This window comes from Rattus rattus, chromosome 13 (genome assembly GCF_011064425.1).
Source record: "Rattus rattus isolate New Zealand chromosome 13, Rrattus_CSIRO_v1, whole genome shotgun sequence".
Classification (NCBI taxonomy): domain Eukaryota; kingdom Metazoa; phylum Chordata; class Mammalia; order Rodentia; family Muridae; genus Rattus; species Rattus rattus.
Window position 1 is genome coordinate 2,114,952 of NC_046166.1, and position 17,933 is coordinate 2,132,884.

The following is a 17,933-nucleotide window of genomic DNA, read 5'->3' on the forward strand; positions in this document are numbered from 1 at the left end:
GCACAGCAAACAATGGGGAGGGGGAGGAAAAGGAGGAGGAGATCAAGGATTATAGAAATAACATGCAGGTACAACCTAGAGAGCTCAGAAGTAAAACCATACATGGAGAGGTGTTAGCGAGGAGGCAAAAGAATCTGTACTTTCCTCCAAATTCAGCTTCTCCTTTGTGGTAATTACTTCAAATTCCTCTTAGGTGGCTGTTTTAGTCAAATTTTACATTGCTCTAACAAGTGCCCCCAGAGAGACAGCTTAAGGGAGGAAGAATTCATTTCTTGCTCACTAGTTCAGAGCTCTATCTGTGATCATGGGGGGTCCATTGCTGTGGGCACAAGGTCAGGCAGAATATCATGGCATTGTGGTAGTGAGTCTGAGGTTCATTTTTCTTGGATATGTAGAAGGAGAGGGAGAGGGAGAGGAGAGGGAGAGGGAGAGAAGAATGCATTATTCCAGGGCCAAGACCTGTCCTTAAAGTCCCACAGCATCCATAGTTCATCGTCTGTCAGGAGTCTTTTAAACTTCAGTCCATCAGAGGGTTAAACCAGTGATTAGCTCAACTCTCTTATGATCTAATCTTCACTGGAGACACCTTAGACACACCCAGAGGCCGGTTTCACTAATCTCCCAGGAACCTCTTAATCCAATCAAGTTGACTGTCAAGATTGGCCAGTGCTGTCGCATATTTAATGAAGGGATTAAACAACAGGTATTTAAGGGATGGGTGGGCCACTCTGGGCTTTGCTACATCCTGTGTCTCTGTGAACAGCTCTCTTGGGCCTCGTGGGATCCAGGTGGCTGCAGCATGGATCTGAACTGCACTGGTGGTAAGTTTCCCTTCCTGCTGGTTCTTGTGGCAGTGTCAAGGGTTTCCCTCTTTTGTTTCCTCAAACCTCAGGATTTTACATCACACATGATCATTACAGTGTCCGAGAGTGGGTTTTTAGTGACAGTTTGTGTGGCTAGATGGACAAGTATTTTGAATTCTTGTAACTTACAATTTACAATGACAGCTAGGGCTCTTTCAAAGGAGACTTCTACTTAGAGTATTAAAAGCTGACACTTTGGATGAAGAGAGAATAAAACACCTGAAGTTTAATTTTATGGAAGTGTTTTATTCCAAAGTTCAACTTTCATGTAAAATATGTGTTCATCTCATTACTTTTCATGTTTCTGGTATCCATTACTCTCTGTGTGTACCATGGGGAGGTCCTGTCATTTCTTGCTTTTAGTCTTACGTGATTATCATCCTTTCTATTATGCATGTGTATGTCCTTGTTGTCATGACTTAATGTAAAAATACATAGTCACCATTGTATGTCTGGGCTTTCTGCATGGAGCAGACAGAGCAGGAGTTCATGCCAGGAAAGATCCTTCACACTTCTTTATCTGTCTTCTCTTTGCTAGGCCTACTGGAAAAAGAAGCCCGGAGAAGGAGGATTATTCTAAACCAGAGTCAAAAGGACACCCTTCGTGTGTGGTTTGAAAAGAATCCCAATCCTGACTTAGCTACCAGGGGACATCTGGCTAAGAAACTCGGCATCTCTGAGTCTCAAATAATGGTAGGCATTGGGTCTCCTCTCTCTGAGTCAAAGAACAAAGCTAGGCTATATTCTTCTGGGCAACTCTCGTAAGTGTGCTGCTATATTTTGCTAAGTTTCTTCCATATGCAATGCACAGAGGGAAAGGGATGGCCAGCTCAGGGTTTCCCCGTAGGAGATAATAAACTCTGTATCTCAAGAGTTACAGAACTTAAGAAGTGATGTCATCAGCAGAGCAATGTGGAGCCTTTCGTTGTTAGTGCACATGGAGTAAAATTGCCACACATCTGTAAGAAATTAGGGAATTCAAGGTTTTATGAAAACTGCTGGTTTGTAAGCTAGTCCTTTTTTCCCCTTTACTTATCAATACTTTAACTTATCCTGTGACAATTCCATCTTCTCTGAATTCCCTTCTCTTATTTTTTTTTTTTCCTTTTTTTCGGAGCTGGGGACCGCCTTCTCTTATTTTCCTACCGGTCCCTCTGGACATCTTTTTTCATTTTTCCTTCTTACTTTTCGTCTTTTCTTTTTTTTTTCTGGAACTCTCTCTGTAGAGCGGGCTGGCCTCTTACTCAGAGATCCTCCTGCCTCTGTCTCTGCCTCTGCCTCTGCCTCTGCCTCCTGAGTTGCGAGGATTAAAAGGTGTGTACCAACAATCGCCTGGTTTGTTTTTAGACAAGATCTCACTGTGTAGATCAAGCTGACCTCAGCCTGGAACTAAGAGATCTGCCTGCCTCTGCTTCTGGAGTTCTGGGATCAGAGGTGTACATCGCCAGCTCTCTCTCTCTCTCTCTCTCTCTCTCTCTCTCTCTCTCTCTTTTCCTCTCCATTTTCTTCCTTTTTCTTCTCCCCCCTCCCCAATTTCTCCTTCTTTATAATCTGACACGTTTATCAGAGCTGTTTGTCTGTGTACAGGTATGGGATTATTTACTGGACCGTGGGCTGCTTTGGCTTGGTTTTTCGGGATTGCAGATTTGATAATCAAAGATGAACTAGAGGAGTGAAATGTACAGTTCTATCACAAGAATCTGTATTTAAACCAGTGAAGATAAACCTTTAAACCTTTAGAGGCGAGAAAATAGACTCCAGTTCTTATATTCGGCACACAGGGATTTACCATAATGACTTTAGCCTTTTGAAATCCTGGGGAGAAGATAATTTTCATATATCCTGATAAACTGTCCAGGTATGGGAGACGGTCTACACAAACAATGGTAATGAAATCGTTCCGTGTGGGCACACCTGGTGACTGGGTGCCCAGGAGACTTGAACTAATGAAATTGCTCTATGTAGGCACACCTGGTGACTGGGTACCCAAGAGACTTGAACTGATGGAAAGGCTCAGAGTCACGAGGATGCCGGTGGCTTCTGAGGACCTTTCTGTCTACTCATTAGTTGGAAGCTCCCAGCTGTTCATAAGGCCGTAATTTGAAAACTTATTTTGAATATCGAATCTGGAAAACATGAAGATCCTTTGAGCACAAAGCTTGGACTTGGTGATTTATGACCGCAAGGCCTATGGCTAACAACCGGGCTGCTGCTGATGGTCTTTAAGGTTGTGAGTGCTAGAATGAATAATCAGGTTGTCCCAAGAAAATACTCAGAAATAACTCAAAACATAATAAAAAACAACAACAACAACAAAAACAAATAAAACCCCACATAGCAAATAACTCTAGTTATAGTAGTGAATATAGTTTTTAAAACTTATCTTTATTGGGGGTTGGGGATTTAGCTCAGTGGTAGAGCGCTTGTCTAGCAAGCGCAAGGCCCTGGGTTTGGTCCTCAGCTCCGACAAAAAAAACCCCTTATCTTTATTATTTTTTAAAAGATTTATTTATTACATATTAATATACTGTAATTGTCTTCAGATACACCAGAAGAAGGCATCAGATCTCATTACAGAGGGTTGTGAATGACCATGTGGTTGCTGGGATTTGAACTTAGGACCTCCGGAAGAGCAGTCAGTGCTCTTAACTGCTGAGCCATCTCTCCAGCCCTCTTTATTATTTTTAAGTGTGCGTGTGCATGTGTGCGCGCGCGCATGTGGTAGGAGGTTGGGGGAGCAAGAGGGAGAAAGAGTGTAGAGATTCTTGTTGGTATTTTAAATAAACACAACAATAAAAATAACAGACTGATATATCTTCCTCTTCCGGACATGGTCTTGAGGGCGGATGCCCAGTCAGTTTGTTCGGCTGATGTTCAGAGGGATCTAAATAGAGCTGCATCCACTTCCTGTGTCCCCTTTCCTCATTTTCTTTCTCCGTATAGACTTGGTTTCAGAAGCACAGAAAAATACGGAAACAAGTAGAGTTTGAATGTTGCTCTGAAGAAAGCCAAGAGCAAGGACAGGATAAACCGAGAGGTGAGATCCACGAGCTCAAACACAGCTTCTTCACAGGCTTCTCTGGGAGCATAAGTGACTCCATGTTATGGAGAAATACTCTGCAGAGGACGCTCAAACTAGGAACCAATTAGAGCATACTCTGGGCATTTCAGGGTCAGAGATATAAGCATTATCTCACTGGGTGTGGTAGCTATAATCCCTGCTTTGGGAGGTGGAAGTTAGTGGATCAAGAGAGAGTTCAAGGTCATCTCTGTCTACGTAACAAGTTTGAGTCTAGCCTGGGCTACAGGAATGGTCTTTTTTTTTTTTTTTTTTTTTTTTTTTTTTTTTTGGTTCTTTTTTTTTCCGGAGCTGGGGACTGAACCCAGGGCCTTTGCGCTTCCTAGGCAAGGCTCTACACTGAGAGCTAAATCCCCAACCCTAGGAATGGTCTCTTAGCCCCTTTTTATTTCCATTGTTGTTTATTAAGGCTGTCCTGTCACCTCTGGGGTTTCACCAAACCATTGTTTTTATGATCAACATTTATTCAAAATGTTTTTTTTTTCAAGTTTGAATGTAAAAACTGACCTACAAACCCTGTTTGTGTGCTTACATTAAATTAGTTAAAGAAGCTGGGAGGAGCAGGACGCATTTCACAAAGTTCCAGATTGATATTCTAATCGAAGCTTTTGAGAAGAATCGATTCCCGGGGATCGTTACCAGGGAAAAACTGGCTCAAGAAACAGGCATCCCAGAATCCAGAATTCATGTAAGTTGCGCATGCTCTCTGTCTCTTGCGCATGCTCTCTGTCTCTGGCAGCTTATTTGTCCTTACTATAAGCTGCTTCTCGCCTGAGCTGTGGTTGGTCAAAGGCAGGCTGTTTGAGGTTGTCCCTCTGCTCTAGACATAGGAAGTAGACACTTGGTGTTGCCAGCGACAGTCTGGAGAAAGTCACGTCAGACCTGCAGAATCACAGGAAGTAAGAAATAGCAGTCAGGTGAAAGTGTGAAAGCCACTCTTGTTTGTAGATCTTCAGATACACCAGAAGAGGGCATCAGATCCCATTACAGAGAGCCACCATGTGGTTGCTGGGATTTGAACCCCTGGAAGAGCAAGGCTTTTAACCACTGAGCTCCAGCCCGTGTGCCACTCTTGTTAAGATGTTAGAATCTGAACCCCAGAGGGCAAGGGGGTTGTGGGATTTAGCTCAGGGGTTGGGGATTTAGCTCAGTGGTAGGCGCCTGAAAAAGGCCCTGGGTTCGGGTCCCCAGCTCGAAAAAAAGAAAAAAAAAAAAAAAAAAAGATGTTAGTTAGCGTCCAGACACCTAGCCTTCAGTTCACCTCTGACTGAGGTGAAATCTAGAACGCAGCCTGTAGTTTGAGAATCCCTGTTCTGTGTGTATGGAGGTGGATAAGCATTCTTCTGGAGCATGTCCTTAGATAATCCCATTTTTTGGATCAGCCATTGGGCTTCCATGCCTTGGGAGCTCCTTGTTCTTAGGAGCTCCTTGGTAAGCAGAAATCTGCCCTGCCTTTGAGAACTTGACTCCTCTATCAGTGCTGGCTACCAGATGGGTGGAGTCTACCTTTTCGACCGCGATATTATTTTACCCATGACCACGTGCCACGGCTTACTTAATCCTGATTGTCAACTTAGTTAGGTTGAGAAACATGGAAGATTAGTCAAGCTCATCTCCAGGTGTGTTAGTGAGGTGAGGCGTTTCCAGGGCTCATTGGCTCAGAAGAGCTCAGAGCTAGATTGAAAGAATATGTTCGAAATCCAAATGAGTTATTGGGAGGTGGTAGAGGTGTAGAATGTGGGCTCTAACTGGAGGAAATGAAGTTCTAAGAACTTCAATCAATCAATCAATCAATCAATCAATCTTTAAAAAAAAGAGACAGGTGGAATCACCTTTGCTGTTCAGGATTCTTTCTATGTATGTGTTTTAAAGGACTCTTTTTGTGTATGTGTTTTAGATATGGTTTCAGAACCGGAGAGCACGGCACCCAGACCCAAAACAGGGTACTCGGGCAACTTCTCATCCGCCCGAGAGCAGCCAGTGCCCTGCCCAGAAGACTACTGGTCAACTTGCTCCTTCCAAAGATCCCACCAGCAGCTGTTCCGTTATATTGCCTCTCTCTCCACCCCACACGCCAAATGGTCCTTTGGATCTCTCTAGGGGCCGTCAGAAGCAGTTACCAGAGACCACAGTACTACAGCCCTCCCAGGTTGTACAGCGAAGGGGCGATGATCAAAATCCCTCACTGTTTATTGATCACTTATCACAGGTAAAAAGTCCAGGAGAGAAGGAGGACTTCCACACTCAGGCTCCTTTACAGCTCCCAATCCAAAAAAGAGGGCATAATCCCAGTGAGAACAGTGGTTTGGCTGTACCGCCCTTAGAAGATTCTACTCAGGTTTCAGCTGTCAATCAACACTTCCGGAAACCGGACCAAAAAGATCTCGGCTTTCTCCAACACTGGGACGAATGGTTCCAATCCATGCTTGCCGAGTGGATGCCTGACAAAGGATACTGGGCCGTGAAAACTGACCTGCACCCGTGGCAGGCACAGCTGCTGCAGCTCCTCTATGTGTCTGAGCAGACAGACCAAACTCCACAGCAGCCGGTTTAAGCCTCAAGCCTTTTTCGTTAATTCCTCTTGGACATGGATTTTCAGGACAGGATCTATTCTTTCTGCATCCAGGTCCCCAACATGGGTTCCTGCACATGGCTCGGGGAGCTTCTCAGAAGAGTTTCAGGTTCTTCTTCACATGGGGAGAAGTACATCAGTGAGTCAGATTCAGGAGAACCTGTCTTTGGGCATGAAATCAGTGGATTTATTGAAGACTAGGTATGCAGAATTACAGAACAAGTTCAAGTTAGAATATGCATAAACCTAATGGACTCACAAAGGGAGCAATTATTTTTATTCTTAATTTATTCTTGAGATCTGATCTTGCTGTTATTCCGGTTGGCCTTGAGCTCCTGCGCTTAAGCCAGTCTCCTGCCTCAGCCTCCTCAAGAGTCAGCACTACAAATACATCCATGTTCACCTTGGTCTCAATTTTAATTATGGTTTAAAAAAAATCATATTAAAAAAAATCACGGTTTCATTTACCATCTGTTGTGTTTTTAATCTGAAGTGTCTCTCACAAGTTCATGCTTTGAAATCTTGCCTCTCAGCCGATGGCGGTTTAAATCTGTGGAGTTTTTACATGGGTCCTGACAGGCAGACATAGGCCAGGGTGATACCTTGAAAGTTATACCCACCACGTGAATAGCATGTACCACACACTCCTGAAGTGTAGACAGATTCACATCACCATGCCTCTCTGTGATGATGGACTGAAACATTCTGAAAAGAATCCCAATAAACACTCTTCTGTCAAGTTGCTTCTGGTAGATGTTTTGGTCACAGTGAGTTAGAAGTAACGAATACTTACTGGCTACCAGCCTAACCGTCACTCAGTGTGTGGCACGGTAGTGTTAACTATGTGCTTATTCCTGACGGTATGTACCTGTAACTTTCATCTTGCAACCTGAAACTCCACAGTCCTTGAGTCACTTGAACGACCATAACAGTGCCACAGACGGAACGTCCCAAGTCATAGAAAATGTCTATTTTCACAGCTGTAGAGGGCAGAAGCCCGATTGGCAGGTGCCTGCAGTTCTGGGGGCTCTTCATCGCTTGGGGAGAAATAGAGAAATTACTCTCTATTTTCAAAAGATATTTATTTTGTATGTATGTATAAATGCATGTGTGTATGTATGTATGTATGCATGCATGTATTATGTATGCATGTGTGTATGTATGTATGTATGTATGTATGTATGTATGTATGTATGTATATGTGTCTGGGTGGCAGTGGTTATAGTCCCATGAAGGCAAGTGCTTGTGGAGGCCTGGGGTTTTAGGTGCTCTGAATCTAGACCTGTGAGCCACCTGACAGAGATGTTGAAACTATACTCAAGTTCTCTGGAAGAATATTTGCTCCTAATCACTGAGCCATCTTGCTAGTCTGTCCACCGTATTTTGTGAGGCAGAGTCTCTTGCTGAAGCTAGAGTTTACTGATTGAGAAACTGCTGTCTGGCCAGGCAGCTCCAGGGATTTTCCTCACTCTGGTCTCCTCAGCTGAATTCCCTGGGTTTCAGGGATGCTCTCAGCATCGGCCCCTGGGTTTTTAACATAGATTCTGGAGATGCCAAGTCAGGTCCTCAGGCTTGCAGAGCAAGCACGTTACCAAGGGAACCAATTCCTCAGCCCTACTGCTCCTGTGAGTTTGACTACTCTAGGTATCGTGGGTAGGTGGATTTGTACAATATTTGCTTTCGTACTTGGCTTATTTTTATTGTCATAATGTCTTCGTGGTGTGTTATTGTGTGACTTGTGTTAGGATTTTCTTTTCTTTTTGAGGATAAATAATTTACATTTTATGTGTGGTCCACACTTTGCCCACCTCCAATGGACATTGGGACAAAGGAAATGGTGTTGCAGTGAATGGCAGCATGAAGATAATATGAAGATAAAATTCTTTTGCACACTTCATTGAGACCTTCTTCCCAAGTGATTCTAGGTTGGGTTATGTTGATGATCAATACCAATTTCAGAGCTGGATCCTGACGTCTACTTAAGCTGTTCTACTCTTCTCCATAGTAACTCCATCCCTTTCCACTTCCCACAAAGCACGGGGTCGTTTGTTTACATTCTCACCAGTGCCTCTTAGTTCTCCTGGCTTTGATAATGGCTGTTCTAATGGGTGAGAGGTGGGGTTTGGTAATGGTGCTGTTTTCCTCTCCATGTAACCGCAGGTTTGCTCTCCTTGTTGAATTCTAAATGCTTTTAAAATACACTCTTCTTTTGTGTGTGTGTGTATTTATTTTATGTGTAAGTGTTTGCCTTCGTGCATGTATGTGTCTGCTGTCTTCATCAGATCCCCTGAAACTGTAGTGATAGACGGTTGTGAGCCATCGTGTGGGTGATGGCAATGGAACCTGGAAACTTTACAAATATAGTAAGTGCTCTTAACCACAGAGCCATCTCTTTAGCCCCCTTAACATTTTATTCTTTTTTTTTTTTCTTTTCTTTTTTTCGGAGCTGGGGACTGAACCCAGGGCCTTGCGCTTGCTAGGCAAGCGCTCTACCACTGAGCTAAATCCCCAACCCACAGAGCCATCTCTTTAGCCCCCTTAACATTTTATTCTATATTATTAGCCTTGTTTAAGATACAATCTGCAAACATTTTCTCCCATTCCGTAACTTTGCTTTTTCTCTGTGTTGTGTGCTTTGAGGGACAGGTGAGTTCATCCTTGCTGGAGATTGAAGCCAGGGTCTTGTACATGCCAAGTGTATACCCTGTCACGTATACACCCCCTTCAGCCCAGAGTCTTAATATTTGAAGTAGTCCTACTTGTCTGTTTTGTATATATTGCCTATATTTCAAAACCACGGGCCAAAGCAGTGTCATGAATCTTCTTCTTCTGGTGCTTTGAGTTGCAAAGTTAGATTGTCAACTTCAGGTCTTTTTACTTTTTATATGTGCTTTATTAACAAATGTGCACACACATGTGATAGTGGCACACTTACATAACACGATAGTGACACGCAAATATGAGTTCAAGGGTGTTTCTACTACATGCTGACTTTGAGCCTGCGTGCCTGTGTGCCTGTCCACCTGTCCGCCTGTGTAGGCTAGAAGTTCGTTCTGTTTCCTATTTTGGGTCATGGGAATTGAACCGAGATGATCAAGCTTCCATAGCAACTGCTTTTACTTGGCTGAGTCGTCTTTCTACATGCTAACCTTGAGACTTTTAGTTTGTTTGATTACTTATTTATTTATTCAATGTATATGAGTGCTGTGTCTGCCTCTATGCCTCCGTGTCGAAGAGAGCATCAGATCTCATTGCAGATGGTTGTGAGCCACCGGGGGTTGCTGGGAATTGAACTCAGGACTTGTGGAAGCAGAGCCAGTGTTCTTAACTACTGAGTCATTTGCTCTTCTTTTCTTCATGATCGTCTCTGACCGATCTCTGAGGTGCAATCTCAATGCAGTTCTGGCTTATGTTTCTTTAATGACTTGTCAACTCTTGCTATTCTGTCCCAAGCTTTTAGAGTCCACTTCAGGCAGTCTTTGCTTATACCTTGCGATCTTCAGCTGTCTTTTCTCTGCTTCCTTCTTGCAGTTAATAGCTTCAATTTTTTTTTTAATTTAAAAAATATTTTTTGAGACAGGATTTCAGTGGGCAGCTCTGGCTATTCTGGAACACATTCTGTACAGCAGGCTGGCCTCGAACTCAGGGATCCTAGTGGTGGAATTAAAGGCCTAAGCCACCGTTACCTGGATAAGCAGGTTTATATTAAGTTTATATTAAGGTCTTTGATCCATTTGAGATTGAGTTTTGTACAGGATAAGAAGTGAGAATCTAGCCCCAATCTTCTGCATCTGGACATCCCGTGTCCACTCACCAGAGGAAGATTTTCTCTAATCTATCTTTCTGATAATGTTGTTGAGGATGTAATGGCTGTAGCTATGTGGGCTCACTTCTGGGTCTTATAGTCCACTTGGTTTTATGTCTACTTTTAAATTAATTAGAGTTATTTATTTTGTACATTACTAGTGGGAAGTATGCATATGCCACAGATGATGACTTTCAGGAATCTGTTCTCTTTCTACTACACGGGTCTCAGAGATCAAAGTCAGGTTGCCAGGTGTGGCAGCAAATGTATTTCCCTGCAGAACAGGCTCTGGTCCCCTGTGTATTGTTATGACAGTTCCATACTGGCTGTGTTATTCTGGTTCCACAGCACCCTGAAGGCATGGGTTGTAACTCCTCCAGGATAGCTTGCAGAGTGCTGTAGCTTCTCAACACCGTCCTGGGCTTCTTCAGTATTGGAGTCCTTCCTTGTGCAGAATTCCTACCTGCAACTCTGTCCTCTGCCTCTCAGCTCTGTCTGGGAGCTCACAGGAACCCTCCCTCTGGTCCAGTTCATTTTGCTGGTTTTTCTGTTTTCTGCCCAAGCCACCAGTGCTTTTATTAAAGCCTCACTATCTTACTGTAAATGGTTGGTTAGCCTCTATATAAGTCTATGGCCAAATGCTACCATTTTCAAAGTCCCAACTCATTTCCCAACTCACGACAACTTCTGCCACTGCACAAATGAATGATCCCTCAGGTCTCTAATAGTTGAACTTTTTTATGGTCTACATTCCAGGCAAGTCTCTCACCTTCAAGATTTTTCAACTTTCCACTCTTGAAAATCTTTTATCTTTGTAATTTCTCTGTGTTCTGCTCTCAAGATTAAGACTACTGTGTAAAATTCTTTATCAGAATTTGTAAGTTCATTGGACATAGTTAAAGGGTCTGTAAAACCTGTAACAAAAAGCCAAGCTTAAAACTTGTTACAAAAGGTTGAATCTTTTTTTTTTTTTCTTTTTTCTTTTTTTCGGAGCTGGGGACCGAACCCAGGGCCTTACGCTTGCTAGGCAAGCGCTCTACCACTGAGCTAAATCCCCAACCCCCACAAAAGGTTGAATCTTAATTTGCTATATGTGAGTGCAACTCTTATTTAGAGAAGTAGATCTACTTACTGTATATGTAACTTGAATTTAACTCTTCTTTAGGAAAATAGATATTTTTAAATAGCAACCATGTGAATTCCCTCCCTCTTGGCCAATGACCTCATTAGAATGGAAGCAGCCACGTGGCTGGCAGCTATCCTTACCAAGGTTAAAAGTACCGTGCCATGTAACTTTAAGATGACCATATGGTTTAAACCAATTATGTACCAATTATAATTTTTTTTGTCCAACTGAACCCTCTGCTTATCATTATGTCTCATTTTGGACAAAGAAAGCAACAGCAGGTCTCCAAAGTATTTTGAATTAAGCTCCATTTTTATATTATAAATTCCTAAGGTTATAAAGACGCACCCAGGTTAGCAGACGTCTTTTAGATATGGGTCCTATATGTCTAACTATTTTTGTCTTTGGTAATTGTGTCTAACACCAGGCTTCTAGCAAAATTTAAATAAGTATCAACCTATGTTGGATGAGTAAGGGATATTTGAAACACACGGTGTATACATTTCTAAGGTTATAAACATCTATTCAGATTATCTTTGCTAATTGTTCATCACTAGGTGTCTAGAACATTTAAAATAAGTAACCACATATGTTTGATAAGTAAGGTATGTGTTTTAGTTAGGGTTACTGTGCTGTGATGAAACACCATGACCAAAGCAACTTGGGGGGAGAAGGGTTTGTTTAGCTTAAGCTTCCACATCACAGTTCATCAACAAAGGAAGTCAGGACAGGAACTGAGAGCAGGGACCAGGAGGCAGGAGCTGAGGCAGAGGCCATGGCTGAGCGCTGCTTTATGGATTGTTCCTCATGGATTTGCTCAGCCTACTTTCTTATAGAACCCAGGACTAGGAGCCCAGGAATGACACTACCCGCAATGGGCTGGGCCCTCCCCTATCAATATTTAATTTTTAAAAAATGTCCTACAGTCAAATCTTAATAGACACATTTTCTCAATTGATCTCTCCTTTCAGATAACTCAGCTGGTGTCAAGTTGACATAAGACTGGCCAGCACAGCATGCTTAATAATTAGGACTTACAGATTCCTAAGGTCTACTCAGGTTAACAGTAACTGACATTTTTGGTGTCTAGCCTCATTATCTTTGCTAATGGCTGAGTTTTAGCTATTCGGATAAACTGAGTCTTACAAGAAACTGTGATATTCTGTAATGGCACACTATAAAAAAATAAGTAAAGCTCCCAGTCTCTGTGAACTGTATTTATGGTTTAAAGTTTTATTTTGATGCTGAAGGATCTTCAATTAAATCTTCAGTCCAAGTGTTTAGGGGTCAAACTAACAGGGTTAAAGCTGCAAAATCCTAGCCTTATATAAGCTGCTAACTTTTGATGTAATCTGATAATTAAGACACGCAAATTAATGCTTAGTCACTCTACAAATGACCAGATTCTTTAATATGTTAAGAGTCACGCTCAGAGTCATGCCAAGTAGAAATATTGTTCATTTACAATGAGAAGCAAAACTATATGTTTTCAAGGTTAAGCCTAAAGCAAGTAACTAAAAAACAAGTAATGATTGTTTAAAATCAGGCACACTTAATAGATACTGGTCCTCAAACTCTTTAAAGATCTGTTGAGTACAGCATTTTAAAATGTTTAATGAAAAAGCTTCCCATGGTGGACAGAATTGCCAGCTTCTAGAGGTGACCCTAAGGTCTCTAAGAGGACAATGGGATATAGACAACTCCACCTGGGTTATGGAAATACTTATCACTGGGCAACAAACTGCCCCATGCCTCACTTGCTGCTGCCAGGGCCCTGCCCAAACTGTGGACACTATTGGGTTGGCTGCTCTACTCTGTCTTGCCAAGATGGATCGATTTTCCTTAGTTCCTCCTCTGCAGGAAAATCTCTGAGACCTGGTTTTGGCAGCCAAAAGCTAATGCTACCCTGTGTAGCAGCTGAAAGATACAATGCTGTCCTGTGTGAGAACCAAAGACCTTTGTCCCCCAAGGAAGCCATTGAGACCACGGAAGCCTAGGGTAACAGTTCAGGTAGTGGTAGGTCTCTACCATTTTTGCTGATAAGGGGCCGTTTGCATTATAGTTTCTGCTATAACTTATCCTTCTCAGATCTCTGATGGTGTTGATGGCTAGCCGCAGTTTTTTTCAGTTCAGCAGCAGCAGGTACCCAGCTCTTTCCCTAAGGCTGCAGCTACCCAGTGAGTTCATTTCCAGTGTAAAATCCAGCTTCATTTTCCTAGAGCTACTAAGGTCTGCTGAAAAGGCGGACTCAGCACAGGTACCTTGCTGGCAGACTTTGAAGTGAACGAGATCAACACACAGAACAGGTTGTCTTAGTCAGGGCTTCTATTCCTGCACAAACATCATGACCAAGAAGCAAGTTGGGGAGGAAAGGGTTTATTCAGCTTATACTTCCACATGGCTGTTCTTCACCAAAGGAAGTCAGGACTGGAACTCAAGCAGGGTTGGAACTTGGAGGCAGGAGCTGATGCAGAGGCCATGGAGGGGTGCTGCTTACTGTCTTGCTTCCCCTGGCTTGCTCAGCTTGCTTTCTTATAGAACCCAGGACCACCAGCCCAGGGATGGCACCAACTACAATAGACTGGTCCTCCCCCTTGATCACTAGTTGAGAAAAAGCCTTACAGCTGGAACTCATGGAAGCATTTCCTCAAAGGAGGCTCCTTTCTCTGTGATAACTCCAGCTTGTGTCAAGTTGACATAAAACTAGCCAGTACACAGGCTTCCGTGTAACTTTTTTCTATTTCCTTTATTTAAAAGAACTCACTTGGAAATGACTGTCAGCCATCAAGCACTTATGTCTCATGGTAAACATTTGGACAAAGAGGAAAGGTTTAAAGTTTATGTAAGTTGTGAGGGTCTAAGACAGAAATGGAAGTTGTAAAGGTCTAATGAAGTGAGTTAAGGTATATAAAAGTGAGAAATGTTTCCTACTCTATGCTATTGTACTAAGGTTTTAAAAGTCCAGAGTTTTAATATTAATCAATGAAGCTCTGATAGGCAAGTAATTTAACCCCAGTAAAGTATTGCTTCTATTATCAGAGTCACAAGATCAAAATTTATATTTCCTTTGGTTTCTATGGTTGTTTGGATAGGAATGACCCATAGACTCATGTGTTTGAATGCTTGGACTATAGGGAGTGACACTGTTAGGAGGTGTGTCACTATGGAGGTGGACTTTGAGGTCTCATATGCTCAAGCTAGGTCTAATGTGGCATGCAGTCTCCTGCTGCCTGGGGACCAGATGTAGAACTTTCAGCTCCTTCTCCATCACCTTGTCCGTCTTCCTGCCACCATGCTTCCCACCATGATGACAATGGAGTAAACCTCTGAAACTCTAAGCGAGCCCCAATTAAATGTTTTCCTTTATGAGAGTTACTGTGGTTATGGTGGTGTCTCTCCATAGCAATAAAACCCTAAGACAGTCACCTTCTAAGTATATCCCACCCTCTGCTTTTAACCCAGAGGTTTTTTGGTTTTGTTTGTTTGTTTGTTTGTTTTTTGGTGGTGGTGTCCCCAAGTCTTGACATGAGTCTACTGCTTTTTCTACACTGAGGACTTCAGTTCAGATTACAAACAGCTGTGTATTAATCAGTCAGAATTTATGGAATAAATCTCCTTATATATAAAATAGTCCAGCTATTCCAACAATGGCCATCTGTGAATGAAAAGTCTAAGAATCTAGTGGTTGCTCAGTCCCACAAGGCTGGATGTCTCAGCTGGTCTTCTGTATATGCTGGAATCCTGCTATGGAGGAATGGATACACTTGCAAGGCAGAGAGCAAAAGCTTCCTTCTATGTTCTTATGTAGATTTAAGATTTGGACTAAAGACCCGTGTCTTCCAGTCTTAAGGTCCAGATGTCTTTCTGCCTCAAGACCTAGATCAGAGATGTCTTCCTACACTAAAGGTCTGGACTAGAAGTGGATTCACCCACTTCAAATCAACAGAAAGATCTCTCATGTGTGTGCCCTCCATTTCTTGATTGTAGTTCATTCCAGATATAGTTGACGCCAAGAATGGCCATCACAAGTGGCAAGGCTACTGAGACTGGGATCCTCCTCTCACAGGTCAAAAGAACTCCAGATAAGTACTCCTGACAGTCAACATTCTAAGTTTCCATATCTGCTTATTCCTGTGGGTGGAATCTCTCTCTCCTGGTCTTGGTCCTGGAAGTCCAAGATAAAATGTTTCTCCTATGTCCCTTAAATTTGCCTTCTGTCCCTAGTCTATATCCATCTCAGACAGTTTCCAATCAACCTCGGACTGCAAAATGCTTCAAAACTGCCTGCCACGAGCCAGCCTCAGTGTGTAGTGGCAATTTGGGCTACACTGCTTTGTGATCACTGTGGGTCACCCACATGCCTAGGAACTCTTTGGATCTGGGAATGAAACACACACACACACACACACACACACACACACACACACACACACACACACACACACACTAGCTTATTTATTAAATTCCTTGACTAGCTCAAAGACTGGGCAGTTCAAATCCTCTGTCCAGCTATCAGATTTCCCTCTGGAGCTCCTGACTCAACACCCTCTAAATCTATGATCTATCTTTGCTGCCCTGTTCTTTCTGGGCGGCCCCCTTGTCTTTGTTGCCCAAGATGCTTCTGGGCAGTCCTTCTTGGGGTGGCATTCCATCTCCTCTACATTACAGATGATTTCCCTTCTGTAGCTTTAAATCTGATCGTCTTTCTCCAAAACCTGGTGATTCTCCCTTCTTTTCCAGTTCCTAGCCCACACAATCTAAAAGTTTCACACACACACCCCTCTGCCCAGCCGTTGGCTATTGGATCTTTATTGATGAATCATAACCCAATTGGGGACAAGGGCCTTTAGTATTTGGACACACAGATTCCCGATTAATTCAAAGCATTAGGACCAATCCCTAACATGGGTGCTCCTTCAGAACCTGCATCCCAGACTTCTTCAAAGAGGCCTTCCTTTCACCAGGCCCAGATGGTTCTGCAGAACTTGGGCAGCAATGGAAACAGATGTCCCCCAGCCTGCCCTCACTCTCTTGTTGGCTTTGACCAACATTCCAGCCTTCCTGGGCGCCCTGGCAACAACACCACAGTTGTATCTCAGAAGCAGTTATTGAAGAGATTATATCACCCCTTATCATCAAGAAAAGGCTGGGACGTCAGGTCCCAAAGAGATCGGGAAGAAGTCTTACTCAGTACCTGTGTCTCCTCCCAGCACTTCTTATCCAGTCACCTACCCTAACCCTCTTCAGCCTGGAGCTTCTCTTTCCCCATCTCCTGATTCCTATATAACTCGGCCATATTAGCTATCGATCCTCTTTGGTTTTCTTGGCCTGTGTGCCCCCTTTGCCTTCCTTCCTCGATTGCCCTCCTCTTGAGTCTTCTCTGATCTTTTGGTCTACTCTAGTGGCCATGTTCAGTCTGGCTTCTTCCAGATACCTCTGGCTGTAGCTCCAATAAAACCCTCTCTACAACCAGGAGCAGCCATGTCCCCATTTGCATTCGGGATGCAGGCATTTTTACCCACTGACCACTGACCTTTTCCCTAGTCCTTTATAATCTTATTATTTAAAAAGAAATTTTTGCTTCCGTGGTGAATTTCTTACCTAAGATTTGAACTGATGTCTTCGCTTTGTTCATCTCTCTAGCTGTGTACTTTGTATGGTAACGGATCATTGGGGAAAGGTAGGCTTTTGAATTCTTTGGCATTTCAGTGACTTCTGGTTTTGGTTATTAAAGTCACAGGCATTTGAAGGAGGCATATTTCTGTCTTGTTTATATTGCTTCTTTGGTATACCCATAGTTCCTATGTTTGCCGGAATGAGCATTCCTATAGTTTTATGTTGACTTCCGCTTAGTAGGCCTTTGTCTTTTGACATGCTTCATGACTTCCCAAAGGACAGGAAGCAGACTGCTGCTACATGAACTCATAAACAAACCAGATAATTAGACTAGAGGGAAGAAAGACCCCCCAAAGTTAAAATATTTACAACCCCAGTATGGATAGCAAAGGGAACGAAAACATCAATATAGGTCAAACTGGTTTGTTTTGTTTCTTTGTTTTTGTTTTTTGATAAAGAAAAATGAAAGTACTGATTTAGCATCAAGAAAGGGGGAATGAGGAAAAGAAAGCAAGCTAGAAAGGAAGAAAGGGAAAGAGGGTTTGACAGTGCCAGAAGCAGTAGTGAGAGGAGAGGGGAGTGAGTTGGATAAGCAAAAATGGCAGAGAAGGAGAGGGAAGTGGGAGAGAGACAGGGAGGGAGATGGGGGCTGGGACAGGAGGGAGGGAGGGAGGAACTGAGGGAAAGGGAGAGGGAGAATTTCCTAGCAGTGGAGACACTTTGGTCTCAGGCTTGTTTACGTATGGGGTGGGAGAACTGGGAGGCATTTTCTCTCTGAGGTGCAAACAGGTCAGACCAGAAAGTGCTGTTTGCAGGCTGGGTCCTGCCTGACTTCTCCCTGGCACACATGTCTCTACAACTGCTGCAGAGTC

At 43.1% G+C, this 17,933-nt stretch overlaps 1 protein-coding gene across 1 annotated transcript; it reads left to right on the forward strand.

Moving 5' to 3' along the window:
* Positions 1 to 404: 404 nt before the first annotated feature.
* Positions 405 to 6,982, forward strand: LOC116914820 (double homeobox protein B-like). The gene is made up of 5 exons (XM_032919277.1): positions 405 to 821; positions 1,402 to 1,556; positions 3,807 to 3,900; positions 4,485 to 4,630; positions 5,840 to 6,982. The coding sequence occupies exons 1-5, from the start codon at positions 800 to 802 to the stop codon at positions 6,494 to 6,496; spliced, it is 1,074 nt and encodes a 357-aa protein (XP_032775168.1). The 5' UTR covers positions 405 to 799; the 3' UTR covers positions 6,497 to 6,982.
* The last annotated feature ends 10,951 nt before the right edge of the window (positions 6,983 to 17,933 follow it).

Excerpts from the sequence above, each read along its gene's own strand:
- LOC116914820 (XM_032919277.1), top strand. The coding sequence starts at position 800 with ATGGATCTGAACTGCACTGGTG. Across the intron at positions 3,901-4,484 it reads AGGACAGGATAAACCGAGAG|TTAAAGAAGCTGGGAGGAGC; the intron begins GTGAGATCCACG and ends ACATTAAATTAG. Across the intron at positions 4,631-5,839 it reads TCCCAGAATCCAGAATTCAT|ATATGGTTTCAGAACCGGAG; the intron begins GTAAGTTGCGCA and ends TATGTGTTTTAG.